At 41.4% G+C, this 14,852-nt stretch overlaps 1 protein-coding gene across 19 annotated transcripts in view; it reads left to right on the top strand.

Moving 5' to 3' along the window:
• Nucleotides 1-14,852, top strand: part of phka1a (phosphorylase kinase, alpha 1a (muscle)) — a 78,773-nt gene that overhangs the window by 6,809 nt on the left and 57,112 nt on the right. For all 19 annotated transcript variants that reach the window (XM_042340778.1, XM_007891170.2, XM_042340779.1 and 16 more), the window contains exons 5-15: nucleotides 809-891; nucleotides 1,501-1,581; nucleotides 2,090-2,188; nucleotides 2,839-2,985; nucleotides 5,811-5,864; nucleotides 6,493-6,615; nucleotides 7,435-7,530; nucleotides 8,461-8,568; nucleotides 9,180-9,258; nucleotides 11,517-11,651; nucleotides 12,941-13,050. In XM_042340778.1, coding sequence (XP_042196712.1) covers nucleotides 809-891; nucleotides 1,501-1,581; nucleotides 2,090-2,188; nucleotides 2,839-2,985; nucleotides 5,811-5,864; nucleotides 6,493-6,615; nucleotides 7,435-7,530; nucleotides 8,461-8,568; nucleotides 9,180-9,258; nucleotides 11,517-11,651; nucleotides 12,941-13,050 — 1,115 coding nt within the window. The remainder of the gene's footprint in view (nucleotides 1-808; nucleotides 892-1,500; nucleotides 1,582-2,089; nucleotides 2,189-2,838; nucleotides 2,986-5,810; nucleotides 5,865-6,492; nucleotides 6,616-7,434; nucleotides 7,531-8,460; nucleotides 8,569-9,179; nucleotides 9,259-11,516; nucleotides 11,652-12,940; nucleotides 13,051-14,852) is intronic.

Below are 14,852 nucleotides of genomic sequence, written 5' to 3'. Positions count from 1 at the left end.
TAGTTCATTATTTTCAAGAGCAGCATTGTCAAGACGGACAACTGAACATACTCGAACGGAGATCTCCATGTCTATCAATGTTAAATCTGGTCAATTTACAGTACAATTGAATACTTCCAGTTTGATAGTGATTTTGGAGTGAGAGCTTGTTGAAGCTATTTAGAATAGAATGTGCATAGTGTCAGCCAGTTAACTTGAGCGAAAAGCAAAGACCAGGATGGAACTTGGCATCTTAATCTGCATGATTCAGCTACTTGTTGGGTGATTGAGGAAGCAAATCTATTTGTTTTAATTTATATTTTTAAACAGTGCTTTGAAGTGATTGTGAGACCCTGGTTTAGGTATAGTAGGATCAAGTGTTACGTCAGGACTTTGCTCATAGTTTAGGTTGATGCTTTGCTGCAGTGCTGGGGTTGTGCTGCATTGGTGGAGTTGCTGAACTTTGGATGAGACATTAAATCGAGGTTCCATCTGTCTGTTCGAGCAGACAGTAAAGATCCTGTGCACTATTTGAAAAGAAAAGGTAGTATTCTCGGTATCCTGATCAACAATCCCCAAATAAAATTGGTCATTCACTTCATGGCTGTTTAGAGAACATCGCTAATTGGCTTTGACACTTTGACATTCTCATTTTTCTAAGCATTTCTCTAATTCCCCTTTAAACGTAAGCGGGTACAACCTTCATTCTGACATGCACACTTTAATCTATTGTTATTAATAGATAACTGTTGTTAGAATTGGGCATTATGGTCATTTATTCTGAGGTGTTGGAATATAAAATACTGATGTTCTACTTTATTCTCCCCAGGGCTTCACATAATATTTTCACTGGATGAAGTGAATTTTATACAGAATCTGGTGTTTTATATTGAAACAGCCTACAAAGTTGCGGTGAGTCTCCAGGTGCCCTAAACAATGGATTTTCAGTTTACCATTTCCAACAAAGAGATTATTGCTGTCCTTCTAAATATTAAAAGCACAGTCAAAAATTTTTTGCAGTATGTCATATGAAGTGCTTTGGGATGTCTCAGGATGTGATAATTATTTTGTGTGATTTGATGATCTTTGAATTTGCTGTGCATGTATTGTGTGTCAGTCTGACGGAGTGAGTCAGGAAGGTTGTGGGTTCAAGCCCTACATCAGGACTTGGAACCACATAGTCTAAGCTCACACTCCAATGCAGTACTGAGGGTGTACTCAGTTCTTTAGATGAGATGATAAACCGTCTGCCTGTTCAGGTGGCCATGAAAGATCACATGGCACTATTCGAAAAGAGAAAGGAGTTTCTCCCGGTCCTCTGGCTGACAATCCCCCAAATAAGTTGGTGACTCACAAATTGGCTGTTTGTGGGATATTGCTGTGCGCAATTGGCTGCTGAGTTTCATCCATAAACTACACAGTCAAATCCATTTTACAGTATATCCTGTGAAGTGCTTTGAGATGTCACAATGTTGTCAAATGTAAGGATTACTATTATGTTTAGTTTTCTTTTTGTGACAGGATTTTGGCATCTGGGAACGGGGAGATAAGACAAACCGGGGAATCCCTGAGCTCAATGCCAGTTCTGTTGGCATGGCTAAAGTGAGTCTTTAAAGCAAATGTATGTGTGAATAGTGCAATCATCCACTTACCTACACGCTCTGGTTTGATTCTGACTGACTATGGGATGCAAGTCCCCTCTACTGCTCTGTGAAATGACACTGTACCACACAGTTCCTAGAAGATGGAGTCCCACAGTTTAACTCAAATGGACAATCTCACTCATGAAAGCCAGAAAGGTAGGAATGTGTGGGAAGTGGAAAAACATCACATTTGAGAAGAGTGGTGAAGTAGAGAGGTGTTTGTCTGTAGAACATACAGAATCTCTACACAAATCCTGTAAGCGGTTTAGGACTTCCTCTCAACATGAAAGGCGCTATACGAAATGTATGGATTATTATTACTCCACTTACCTGACCTTAGAAACGAAAATAGAGGGCGAGTTCTACTTCAAATTAGTACATTTCTTTTTTCACGCACACAATGCAGAGAATTAACCAAATCCAACTATCTTTAATATAATGTTGACCTTTTTCTCTGCTGATTGCAGGCAGCTCTTGAAGCAGTTGATGAGTTGGACCTTTTTGGTGCCAAAGGAGGCCCCGAATCAGTTATTCATGTCCTGTCTGATGAAGTGCAACATTGTCAAGTAAGTTTGGCTGATTTGCTCACAGGTTTATGACGGAAGATCGAATCATTTGGTTTGAAATTTTAGATGTAAGTATACAATGTTCCATGTGTGTTTGGTGGGATTGTGGGGAACAGTGTTCATCAGGTAAAAGACAGACTCAACAGCCAAGATGTTAGGGTAGAAGAGATTTACCAAAGGAGTCTATCTTCTGTCCAAAAATTAGTTGATACAAATGGGATCAAATATGTATATATGGATCCAAATTTCCCTGCTACCAATACCTTCACCAGAACTTATCAAGGGTAGTAATACATTTCTGAAGCCTTTCCAGAGTGAGGTATGTACGGTGCAAAATTTTGAATTGGATTTCTCTAATTTTGTTGGAGATTGAAGTTGAACTGACGAGACAATAAGCAGGGTTCCAGTCTTCTTGGGTTAGGCTGTGCCTTCCCTCAGAGTTTGGACTGTAATGTGGAGACATGGATATCCAGGGCACTGGGATTTTTCTTAGTGTTTGGCTTTGGTTGATATGATCAATATATTTACTGTATGTCCAACTGTCTGTGAGTACCTCAGTAACCAGGCAAAGGGCTGTTTGAAAGTTTGGCCCTACCAGTAGTAACAAAATCTTTTATTTTGCTAACATGTACATTCTTTTTTAATTTCAGTCTATTCTTAATTCAATGTTACCAAGAGCTTCAAATTCCAAAGAAATTGACTCTAGTCTGCTTACAGTCATCTCCTTCCCGGCATTTGCAGTAGACAACCGCAAACTTATTTCAGTAACTAAACAACAAATTATTGAAAAGTTGCAGGTAAGATATTTATTTTTCCTTTCTCTCCTGAAGACATTTTATTGGTTTGTGGAACTCCAGAGTTTCCTATTTAAACTTGTGGTTTGATTGAGAATCACATGAATTAAGAATTGGTGTTTTGAAACTGCAATTCTTGTTATTAACAGAAGCACCAAAACAAGTTTTAGAATGAATATATGAATGAACATGGCTTCATTCATGAAGATGTTTTCAGAAATCCCACGATTTAGATGCAATATAAAGATTGCTATTTAATGATCAGCTTATGGTGGAATCTCTTCTCTGAAGAGAAATCTTGACATGTCACGTACTTCATTATATCTCCCCTCAGAGATATGCCTGTGTGCTACACATACCAAATGCCCAGTATAGTACAGATTGATCTGGGGAAACTAGGATTTTACTGGGAGAAAATGCTATCTTTAATCATCTCAGCACTAATTTATAGAAATGAATTCTCTCGATTGCATCTACCCCGCACACAGAGCAAGAAGTAACTGCATTTCCTGCAGTAAACAGTTGGCATGATTTTCATCTTGCAAATGGGAGATCTGAGTACTGTTTGTCAACAAGTGAGTTGTGTTACACTTGTATAAGGAATGAAAAGTAATCCTGTGAGAATTATTCATAATGAGTGTTAAATTAGCCTGTCTGTGTCAGAAAATTGTGGAGATTTTGAGCTTATAGTCCAGACAGACATTACAGTGTAGACGAGTATTGCATTTTCTTTCAAATGAAATGTACCAGGGTCAACTTAGGGAAATTTACATTAGCAAAGAATTGGTGCTAGGGAAATTGTTGGCATTGAAAAGTGACAAGTCCCCTGGACTTGATGGTTTGCATCCTAGGGTTTTAAAAGAGGTGGCTCATGAGATAGTGGAGGCCTTGTGTCTGATCTTCCAAAATTGTTTGGATTCTGGAACGGTTCCCATTGATTGGAAGATCGCAAATGTCACACCACTATTTAAGAAAGGTGGGAGAGAAAAGATGGGGAACTATAGACCAGTTAGTCTGACACCAGTGGTAGGGAAAATTGTAGAATTCTTAATTGAAGATGTCGTAGTGGGATACTTAAAGGATCACAATATGATTAGACAGAGTCAACGTGGCTTTACAAAAGGGAAGTCATGCTTAACAAATCTTTTAGATTTTTTTGAGCACATATCAAGTAGATTAGATAGGGGGAATCAGTGGATGTAGTGTATTTAGATTTCCAAAAGGTATTCAATAAGGTGCCGCATAAAAGGTTGATTCACAAGATTAGGGCCCATGGAATTAAGGGGAATATATTAGCATGGATTGAAGAATGGCTAATGGGAAGAAAACAAAGAGTAAGGATAAACGGGTCCTTCTCAGATTGGCGGGATGTGACTAGTGGAGTGCCACAAGGATCAGTGCTTGGGCCTCAAGTATTGCCCTTTTCAAAGACCCGGCACAGACTCGATGGGCTGAATGGTCTCTTTTGTGCTGTACGATTCTATGATTCTATAATTCTATGATTTACAATCTACATCAACGATCTAGATGAGGGCATCGAACTTAATATATCCAAATTCGCGGATGAAACTAAACTAGGAGGGAGAGTAAACACCGAGGATGACATTAAAAAAATGTAATGAGATATATTTAGGCTAGGTGAGTGGGCAAATAAGTTGCAGATGAAGTATAATGTAGGGAAATATGAGGTGGCAAAACAGTAGAGCAGATTATTTTTTAGAAGGGGAGAGACTAGATAGTGTTAGCGTTCAGAGGGACTTGGGTGTCCTTGTACACCAGTCACAAAAAGTTAGTTTGCAGCTACAGCAAGCAATTAGGAAAGCTAATGGTATGTTGGCATTTGTTACAAAAGGGTTAGAATATAAGAGTAGGGAAGTCTCGCTGCAACTCTATAGGGCCCCGGTGAGACCGCACCTAGAGTATTGTGTGCAGTTTTGGTCTCCTTTTTTAAGAAAGGATGTACTCGCCTTAGAGGGGGTACAACGTAGATTCACTAGGTTGGTACCAGGGATGAGGGGGATGAGTTATGAGGATAGGTTGAGCAATTTAGGCCTATATTCTCTAGAATATAGAAGAATGAGAGGTGATTTTATAGAGACCTACAAGACCTACAAGATTATTAAAGGGCACGACAGACTAGATAGTGGGAGACTTTTTCCCCTGGTTGGAGAAACTATAACCAGGGGTCACAGTCTTAAAATTAGGGGTAAGCCCTTTTGCACTGAGTTGAGAAAAAACTTCTTTATTAGAGTGTAGTGAATTTATGGAATTCTCTACCCCAGAGGGCTGTAGATGCTCAGTCGTTGAACATATTCAAGACTGAGATTGATAGATTTCTTGTGGATAAAGGGATTAAGGGATATGGGGATAAAGAAGGTAGGTGGAGTTAGAATAGATCAGCCATGATCTTATTGAATGGTAGGGCAGGCTAGAGGGGTCGAATGGCCTACTCCTGCTCCTAATTCTTATGTTCTTATGTCTCATCTACCTGTTCAGATGGATGTTAAAGAGCCTATGAAACTATAGTATTTGACGTGAATAGACAGTTCCTCCAGATAAGCAATAATCCTCGAAATTGGTGACTCACTTCATGGTTATATGTGAAATGCAAAATGGGTGCTAATTTACCTACAAATTATAGACACAACACTTAATAGCAATTGCCTTTGAAGCACTTTGAGGTGTTTTGATGTTTTAGGTGCTATATGAAGGATATAAAAGAATCTTTTAGGCTGAACAACTCAGTCCATGGTGCTGTGGACAATTTATTAATACTATATCATTGGCTACTTGTTCTGAACTTGTTTTATTTTTCTGTATTAAATCAGGGTCGTTATGGTTGCTGCCGTTTCCTTCGAGATGGCTATAAAACTCCCAGAGAGGTACAGTGCTAAACCATTAGTCTTGGTTTTTGAAAGAAGTGTAATAAACCTTTTGTTTATTGAACTAAATGTACATATTTAAGTGTGCCCCCCACCCCCATCTTTAATTTTCTCCTACCCTCTTCTGAAGGTATTATCTTATGTAATAGTAAACAGATGGGTATCACTCCGGGACGCTACCCCAGGTGAAGGAGGCTATATAAATACAAGTTGTTGTTGATGCTGTCTGGTAATTCAGTGACCATGTGAGCCTCAGCTGTGAGTATCTACAGGCTGTTTGAATGTCAGGGGTATCACAGATGATCCTGAACCAGCTCATACTCAATTTCCACACATGCACTTTTCATCAGGAATCAGTCAATGAATAGTGAACCTTGTCTGTTTTTGTTTCTCCACACACACACTCCCCTATTCCATTGCCGATGTTGCTGAAGCCAATTACAGAATTTTCACTGCAGTCTGACACACATCAGACGTAAACAAACACCAACTGAAGATGATCATTCTTCCATGGCTGTTTGGTTCCATTTCAAAACAAGACATTGGCTTTTTCTCTTGGGGCAGCAAAGAAGCTAGAGTTGCTTTTTTTGTATCATATATGTACGAAAAAAATTCTGTTTAACTTTAGGATTCAAAACGGCCTTATTATGAACCTGCAGAACTGAAGCATTTTGAGAATATAGAATGTGAATGGCCAGTGTTCTGGGCGTACATGGTACTGGATGGTTTGTTCAGTGGCAACACGTTGCAGGTAAACAGAAAATGGGAGTAACTTAACTCGAAATACTTCTCCAAACAATGCCCGATATATTCTTAGGCATTAAAATGGTTGGCAATCCCTTCATACAAATTCTTTCACACCTTGAATCTACCTACCTGTCTATTTACCTCTCTGACCTACTCGTACCACTTTGTCTGCCCACCTCCTTCGTTCAGCTGGCTCAGGTATGCTGTGCGTTTTACAATCCCTCCGCGGCACCTTCATTGTCCGGGCCTTTAGCCGTTATGCCCCTAACTTCTGGAACTCCCTGCCTCGATCCTTCCACTTCCTTACTTATCTATCTTTAAATCCCACTTTAAAACCTACCTCTTCGACCAGCACATTGGGACGTCCTCCCGAGAGATAAATGTAATTTGTTGTTGTATGGTTGCCTCCCCTTCCCCTTTCTCCATTGGATGGCATCCAACTTTACCACTGTGCAGGCTCCAAGATTACTGCATGAAGGGCGTTCTATAAATGTAAACACTGCCTCCTGACGTGAAAGGCGCTATATAAATGTAATTTTGTTGTAGTTGTTGTTGTTGTGAAACAGTCCTATGTTCTCATTCCCCCATTTCGTAGACCAGTAGATTACATTAGACCACCTGCTGACTGTTGGATTCCTTTGTACCGTCTTTGGGAAAGTTATTAAACTTCTATAAAATAAATATTTTTATTGAAGTGTCTTTCTCATTATCAATATTATGTGACCCTTAAATTCCCTGTGTTGTAGTTAGAATGATCTTTCAATCACTGGGAAGCCTGAACTAAATGTTGCCATTGTTTGCGATTTCCTTGTTCTCATGATAGGTTGAAGAGTACAGAGAGGCCTTGGAGCGAGTTGCTATTAAGGGAGAAAATGGTGTTAGCTGGTTACCTGAACTTTATACTGTTCCAGAAGATAAGGTAGTTTCAATCATTTTTAACTCAATAGTTTACTTTCAATCATAAGGTTCTAGTTTCAAGTCCCACAGTAGGATTTGACATCCAAGCTGACACTTGTTGCAGGGTCAGTCTTTCAGATGAGACATTAAACTAAGTTCTTATCAGACTGCTTGGTTTTTTATTTGAAGAGTACCATGGGATCTACAACATTTAACTAGATGTAACCAATATTACCCATTCTCAAATTCACAAAAAATTGAATAATTAGTCATATTTACATTGCTGTTTGTGGAGTGTTGCTGATACAACTACATTTGCTTGGATAATAACTGCAAAGTAAAGTAACTCATATGAAACATTTAATGCTTGCATGTGGTATAGCGCCTTTCATATTGGAAGGATGTCACAAAGCGCTTCACAGGAGTTACTGTGAAGTGGAATGACTGTGGGCAAACGGGGCAGCCAATTTGCGCACAGCAATGTCCCACAAACAGCTATGAAGGGAATGACCAATTTTTTTTTTTTGGAGGAGGATTTTTGGCTAGGACACTGGGAGAAACTTCTCTTTTCAAATAGTGCCATGGGATCTTTAATATCCACCTGAACAGGCAGACAGGACCTTGGATTAACATCTCATCCGACGGACTGCACCTCTGACAATGCAACACACACCCAGCATAGCATTGGAGTGTCAGCATAGACTGCATGAGTTCATATAGAGCTTGAACCCACAATCTTCTGACTCAGAGAGGATAGCCACTACTGAGCCATGCTGACATTTGAGATGTTTTAATTTGATGCTACAGTATCTATACACGTGCAAGTTTAATTGTGTTTTTTTTAAAGATGTTGAAACATCCTTGTTTTATGCACAAATTTACACTTTCTGGGTTGCATGTGGTATTAGTTCAGGATGTACAGTCAGTGATGTGCATGCTCATCTGTTTCCAGATGGATGAAGAATATAAGAACCCGCACACTGTCGATAGGGTTGCATCTGGTAAAATGCCACACATCTGGGGACAATCTTTGTACATCCTTGGGGGTTTACTGGCAGAGGTAAGGACAAATATAGAACAACACTTGTTATAAGGTATAACGGGAGAGTGCTGAATTAGCTCAAAGGTGACATGCTTAGCAATGGAATGATAGAATGAAGTCAATCTTCTGTTGTGGTCTCAGTAGTTCGGTTCCTGAGCCAGGTCTACAGTACTCCAAGGCACCGCCAATGTCAGCTGCTGGTCTGGCTCATCAGCAGCACTTGGTAAGGCAGACCATCACTGTGAACAGGGATTCTTCTACTCAGCTTTTCTAAACCAAAGCCCTAATGGGTAGGGTGATCCCAGCTGGATAGGGAGCAGAAAGCTGGCCAGACAGTGCTTTCAGTGGAAAGCTACGTGGTGTAACTGGTTAAACTTCAGCAGTAACCAAAGTACACTCTGGGGTCTCCAAGTCTTGACTCTTGCCAACCTGCACCTAATACTCTCCAGAATTAGGTGAGCAGAGTGAGTCCATCCAGGGAGAAAGTGCTCATTCCAGAAACAGGGAAATTTCTATATGTAGGTGTCATGGAACTTTCAGCCTGGTTTGGATACTCTTAAGCATGGTGATGAGTGTGTGTCCCAACACCCTGCTGATCAAAACGTTGAATGTGAATATGTTACTTCTAGGGACTTCTTGCTCCTGAAGAAATTGATCCCATGAACAGAAGATTTGCTGCTTCTTTCAAACCAGATGTTGTTGTCCAAGGTCAGTTTGAAATACTTTCCTCATTGCCATTCAAACAGATCTTTGTTTTAATTGTTGTGCATAGATAATTTATAAATAAATTATCCGCCATGGCTCTTGCCCTCCCCCCTCTTTACACTCCTTTGCCCCTATTTCTCCCTCCTCTCTCAACCACAATCACCCGCATGAAGTTCACCACCTGCTGCCTCGACTCCCTCCCCATCCAACTGCTGGCCACTCAACGCCCCCTCCTCTCCCCTCTGCTGGCCGACACTGTCAACCAGTCTCTCTCCTCAGGCTGTGTTCCACTCCCCCTGAAAACTGCTGTTATCACACCCCGTCTCAAAAAAACAACCCTCGATCCCTCTAATCTCTCACACTACCATCCCATTTCCAAACTACCGTTCCTTGCTAAAGTCCTGGAACGCATTGTTGTATGTCATCTTCGGTCATACCTCTCCCTCCACTCCCACATCAAGCCTCTGCAGTCTGTTTTTTTGCTCTGCCCACAGCACAGAGACTGCGCTTGTCAAAGTCACAAACGACATCCCCTCTATCTGTGACCAGGGGTCCCTCTGCCTCCTCATCCTCGTGGATTTCTCTGCTGCGTTCCACCTCATCCTCCTCCACCACCTCTCCACCCTCATCCGCCTTACTGGCACCGCACTCGCATGGTTTGAGTCCAACTTAACCAATTGCCTCCACTTTATTTAATTTATTTAATTCCATCTCCCAGTCACTCCGCCTCGCCCCCTCCTTCGCCTCCTTCAAGTCCTACCTCAAGACCCTCCTCTTCCACCATGCCATCGGCCACCCCGCTTTCCCTCCCCTCCCTTCCTCCCCAACCCCAGGTTGGGTCCAAAATGCTGTACTCTGTCCAGCGCCTTGGGACGTCCTCCCGACATGAAAGGCGCTATACAAATGTAATCTTGTTGTTGTTATCCCGACAAATGGTTTCTCCTCCCGCCCCCTTCCAGTCACCTGCGGGGTATCCCAGGGCTCCATCTTTAGCTCTCTTTTCCTCATCTATATGCTCCCTCTGGGCGATGTAATCCGCAGACACGGGGTAAGCTTCCACATGTATGCGGATAACACACAAATCTACTTTGCCTCCTTCAGCATCGACTCCAGATCCTCTGATGTTCTATCAGCTTGTCTGGCAGACATCAGGGCCTGGATGAGTGCAAAATTCCCGAAGATGAGGGTGGACAAGACGGAAGCCTTACTCCTTGGCTCCCGCAATGTCTTCACTCCTGCGGATCTGAACTCCTCAACCTCACTGGACTATCCCTCAGACACATTAAGCAGTGCACAATCTAGGCGACCAGTTCAACCCCCAGCTATCCTTACTCTCCCACATCGGTCCCTGACCAGGACCTCCTTCCTCCACCTCCGCTACATTACCTGTCTCCGACTGTACCTTACCCCAAATGCAGCCGAAACCCTCGTGCATGCGTTTGTCACCTCCTGCCTGGTTTACTCAAAAGCACTCCTCGCTGGTCTCCCCAGCTCCACTATTCAAAAAAATCCAGCTTGTTCAGAACTCTGCTGCCCGCATACTTACCCGGACCAAACTCCATACCCACATCTCACCAGTTTTACCCCATGCTCCACTGGTTCCCCATCACCAAACAGATCAACTTCAAGATCCTCACACCTGTGTTCAAATTCATTCACTCCCTGGCACCTCCCTACCTCTCCGAACTCCTCACTTCCCAATCCACCAACCGACGCCTCCAGTCGACTGGAACCGGCCTCCTGCTTGTCCCTCCTCCTCCGCTCCACCATTGGAGGTCGCGATTTCAGCTACTGTGCCCCGAAACTCTGGACACTCTCCCTCAATCGCACAGCCTTGCCCCCTCCCCTTTTTCAAGTCCCGCCTGAAAACCTTCCTTTTCGACCGTGCTTACGTCCCCACTGGCTTGGAGTCAGGCTCTGCCACTGTTAAGCTATCTGGAGGACACTATATAAGTACAAGTTGTTGTAATAAAATTAATATTATTTTAAAAAATTCAAAAGTGCTGCAATGTAGTCTCGATAATTTTCTGTGTTTTGTAATACAAGCAAGATTTAGAACTTCAGAAATAAAATGACCAGAAATTACATTTGGTGCAACATGGTGAATGTATTTGTCTGGTACAAAAACCCTACCTGTTGAGACATTGGCCTACAGGGTTGAGGACAAGCATTTTCATGTCTCATTTATGAACCAAACAGATTTGGGACCAAGAAGTAAAAGACTTCTATTTATTGATATATTATCTTTTGTTTAATTTTAGTGGCCATACTTGCAGAAACAAAAGAAATATATGATATGTTGACCAAGAAAGGAATCCACGTGCAATCCATACCTGACATCCACCCTATCCGTGTGCAGCCAGCTCGTATTCTTTCTCATATTTATGCAAGACTCGGTGAGAAACAAATTTTCCTGGCATCCTAGCATTTTCGCATTTGCAGAAGTTACTGGAAACTGATTTCATTCAGCGGGATTTCATTTTGGTAGTTTAACTGCATTGACAATTAATTGAGCTAGTTTGGCTTTGGAATAATTTATGGCATTCCTCTTTTTTAAAAAATTCTCTCTGCTCTTCAAAATGAAGAATAATGAAGGAGGCTGGGAAATAGAAAGTTAGGCAAAGACAGCCAGCCCCAGAGTAAAGCTCTGTCTATTATACAGCAGTTTACCTTAGCCCCAGCTTCAGAGAATGCTATATAATATATTGGTGTGACATTTCCATTTCATTTATCGGTCATCCTTAAGGTCTCTCTGAGGGGTTCGAATTTCTGTGGACTACATAGTAAATATACAGTTGGATTAGTCATGTAATTTGTGGAGTGCATTAAGATGCAGTGGGTGAAGTTCCATACAAAGTTCCTGTGGGCTGTTTGCATGCACTTTAACTTGCATACAAAACTCACATTTTAAGGTCCTAGAATTATCGAATATTACAGTATAGGAGGCCATTCAGCCCATCATGCCTGGCCGGTTCTTTGGAAGAGCTACCCGATCCATCCCACTTACCCACTCTTTCCCCATAGCCTTGCAAATTTGTCTTTTTCAAGTACCTATCTAATTCCCTATTGAAAATTGTTGTTGAATCTGTTTCCACCATCCTTTCAGGCAATACATTCCAGACCGTAACAACTCGGTGTAAAAAAAAAATGCTCCTCATCTCCCCTATGGTTCTTTTGCCAATTATCTTAAATCTATGTGCCCTGGTTAATGAATCACCGGCCAGGGTAAATAGTTTCTCCCTATCTACTCTCAAAACCCCTCATAATTTTGATTACCTCTGTAAATCTCCCCTTAACCTTCTCTGCTCTGAGGAGAACAATCCCAGCTTCTCTAGTCTCTTCGCTTAAGTAAAGTCCTTCATCCCTGGTACCATTCTGGTAAATCTGATCTGCACCCTCTCCAAGGCCTTGATATGTCCTCTGACATATTTGCCATTTTCTGTGGGCCTGGTACAGCGGTTTCACGAGGAGGGGTCTATCGATTCTGCTGACCCTGTATAACCCCACACAATTCACACATGCTTCCCTGATGTCTTCTCTTTACCTGGAACTCGTCCAAAATTCTACAAAATATATCTCACTCCACAAAGGGATGATTTGAAAGGGGGAGAACGTGTATTTAATAGGATTAATGTGATCTTTCTTTATGATTGTAGCTAAAATATAGTATCCCTTCTGTTGACAGGGCGCAATAACAGACTGAGGCTTAGTGGCCGGCCCTACCGGCATATGGGTATTATTGGTACCTCAAAACTGTATATTATTAGAGATGAAATCTTCGTTTTTACACCTCAAGTAAGTGAAGATTTTCTATTTATTTAGTTTCTCTTATGATTTTTGTAATCCCATTTCTCTCCTGAACACATTTGATTGTTTTCGTCTCTTTCTCTCCCTTTTCTAAAAAAAAATTGAGCAATTATGGTGTGCGTTGACTGGCTATTGAGGATAGCATGGCTAAGTCCATTTATGACTATTGTTCAATTTTTGCTTTAATTTAAAAAATGTAAAAGTCACCTCTCTTTTAGATGATGACCTTTATTTCATAGTCCAGAGAGTAAGTTGTTTGTTTGTTTGTGTGTATGTGTGTGTGTGTGTGTCTCTCTCTCTCTCTCTCTCTCTGCATTTTGTGTGTTGGGAAAAAAATTCCATGTACGTCTTTCTCCCTCCCCACCCCACACCCCCCAAAATTTTCCCATTTTTAAAAAAAAAAGTGTTTCCATTCATTTTGCCTAATTTTCTCCTATTAGTGTATGTGTCTGCTCTTGATCCCTAGTCTCTATATTTATTTATTTTTGGTCACGTCTGACACATGCGGACACCCATCTGAAGAGTATCCAAACAAGGCTGAGATTTCCATCCATCCCACTTACACGTGGAAGGACATTAAAACCCTAAGTGATAATGAGAAGGAGGTAGTGGACATAATAAATGACTACTTCTTCTATTTATCAGGGAGGACACAAGTATAATCTCCGGCGTTAAAAGAATTAGCCACTATAATGATTAGCCTACAGCTCTTCAGTCTTGAGAGAAGATGTCATAACATAACATGTAGGAGCAGGAGTAGGCCAGTCGGCCCTTCGATCCTGCCCCGCCATTCAATCTTGGCTGATCTTCTAATCTAACTCCAGCTAATAACCTAACCCTGCCTTATTCCCATATCCCTTAATACCATTTTGCAATGTCTCAGGGGACAACACAACAATTTGCACTTGTATAGCGCCCTCCACGCAGGCTAGCATCTCAGAGCGTTTAGGGACCTTATAGAGATGTATACAGTTTCAAAAGGGATTGAAAAAAATAACCCTGAAACAATACTTTAGAATGCACCAGAACAGTAGAAGAAGATAACAACTTGCATTTACATAACACCGTTCACATGTCTCGGAGTGCTTAATAGTGATAGAGCCTCATGCCTAGCAAGGGAGAGAGAGGAGATGACTGTAAGCACAGTCGGAGAGAAAAGTCTTCAGTCGTGATCTAAAAGAAGGGAATAGAGAGCACAGTAAATAAGAGTTGTAAAGGCAATTTCAGACCATTACCAAGAAGTTTTTCTTAATGACTGGAACAGGTTATGAAGAAGTGGGGGGTTGAAGCCAAGGTATTGGACTCATTTAAAAAAAACAGTTTGATGCTGCATGATAATGTTGGTATTTTGGAAAGATTAGATCAAATGAACCGAAGGGCCTTCTTCCTCTAAACCAATCTTGTGATCTATTGTGTGAAACATGGAGCAGGCAAAGAAAATTTTATGGGCCATTGGGTGTGTTTTTCTTTCATGTATGTTTCTCTTTCTCTCTCTTGTTTTCTCTGTCTCTCTCTCTGTGCTTTTGCCAATCTGAATGGACAAACATGACCTCTGTTCAATGTCTTATCCAAAGGACGTCGCTTCTGACAATGCAGTGCTCACCCAGCACTGCATTGGAGTGTCAGCCTAGGCCAGTGGTGGCTAACCTTTTTGGTCGGCCTATAAAACAAATTTTCTTAATTGAATGTTTCTTGATTTATGCAATGAGAAATTAAGGAAAACCTGGAAACACAATATTGATTGAACGGAGACTTACCCAGACTAGTGCAAATATTTGGGGACCTACTTC

The sequence above is a fragment of the Callorhinchus milii genome, unplaced genomic scaffold, assembly GCF_018977255.1.
Source record: "Callorhinchus milii isolate IMCB2004 unplaced genomic scaffold, IMCB_Cmil_1.0 Scaffold15, whole genome shotgun sequence".
NCBI classification, from domain to species: Eukaryota; Metazoa; Chordata; class Chondrichthyes; order Chimaeriformes; family Callorhinchidae; genus Callorhinchus; species Callorhinchus milii.
The sequence above is the reverse complement of the archived record's forward strand: the minus strand, read 5'-3'. Positions and strand labels throughout refer to the sequence as shown.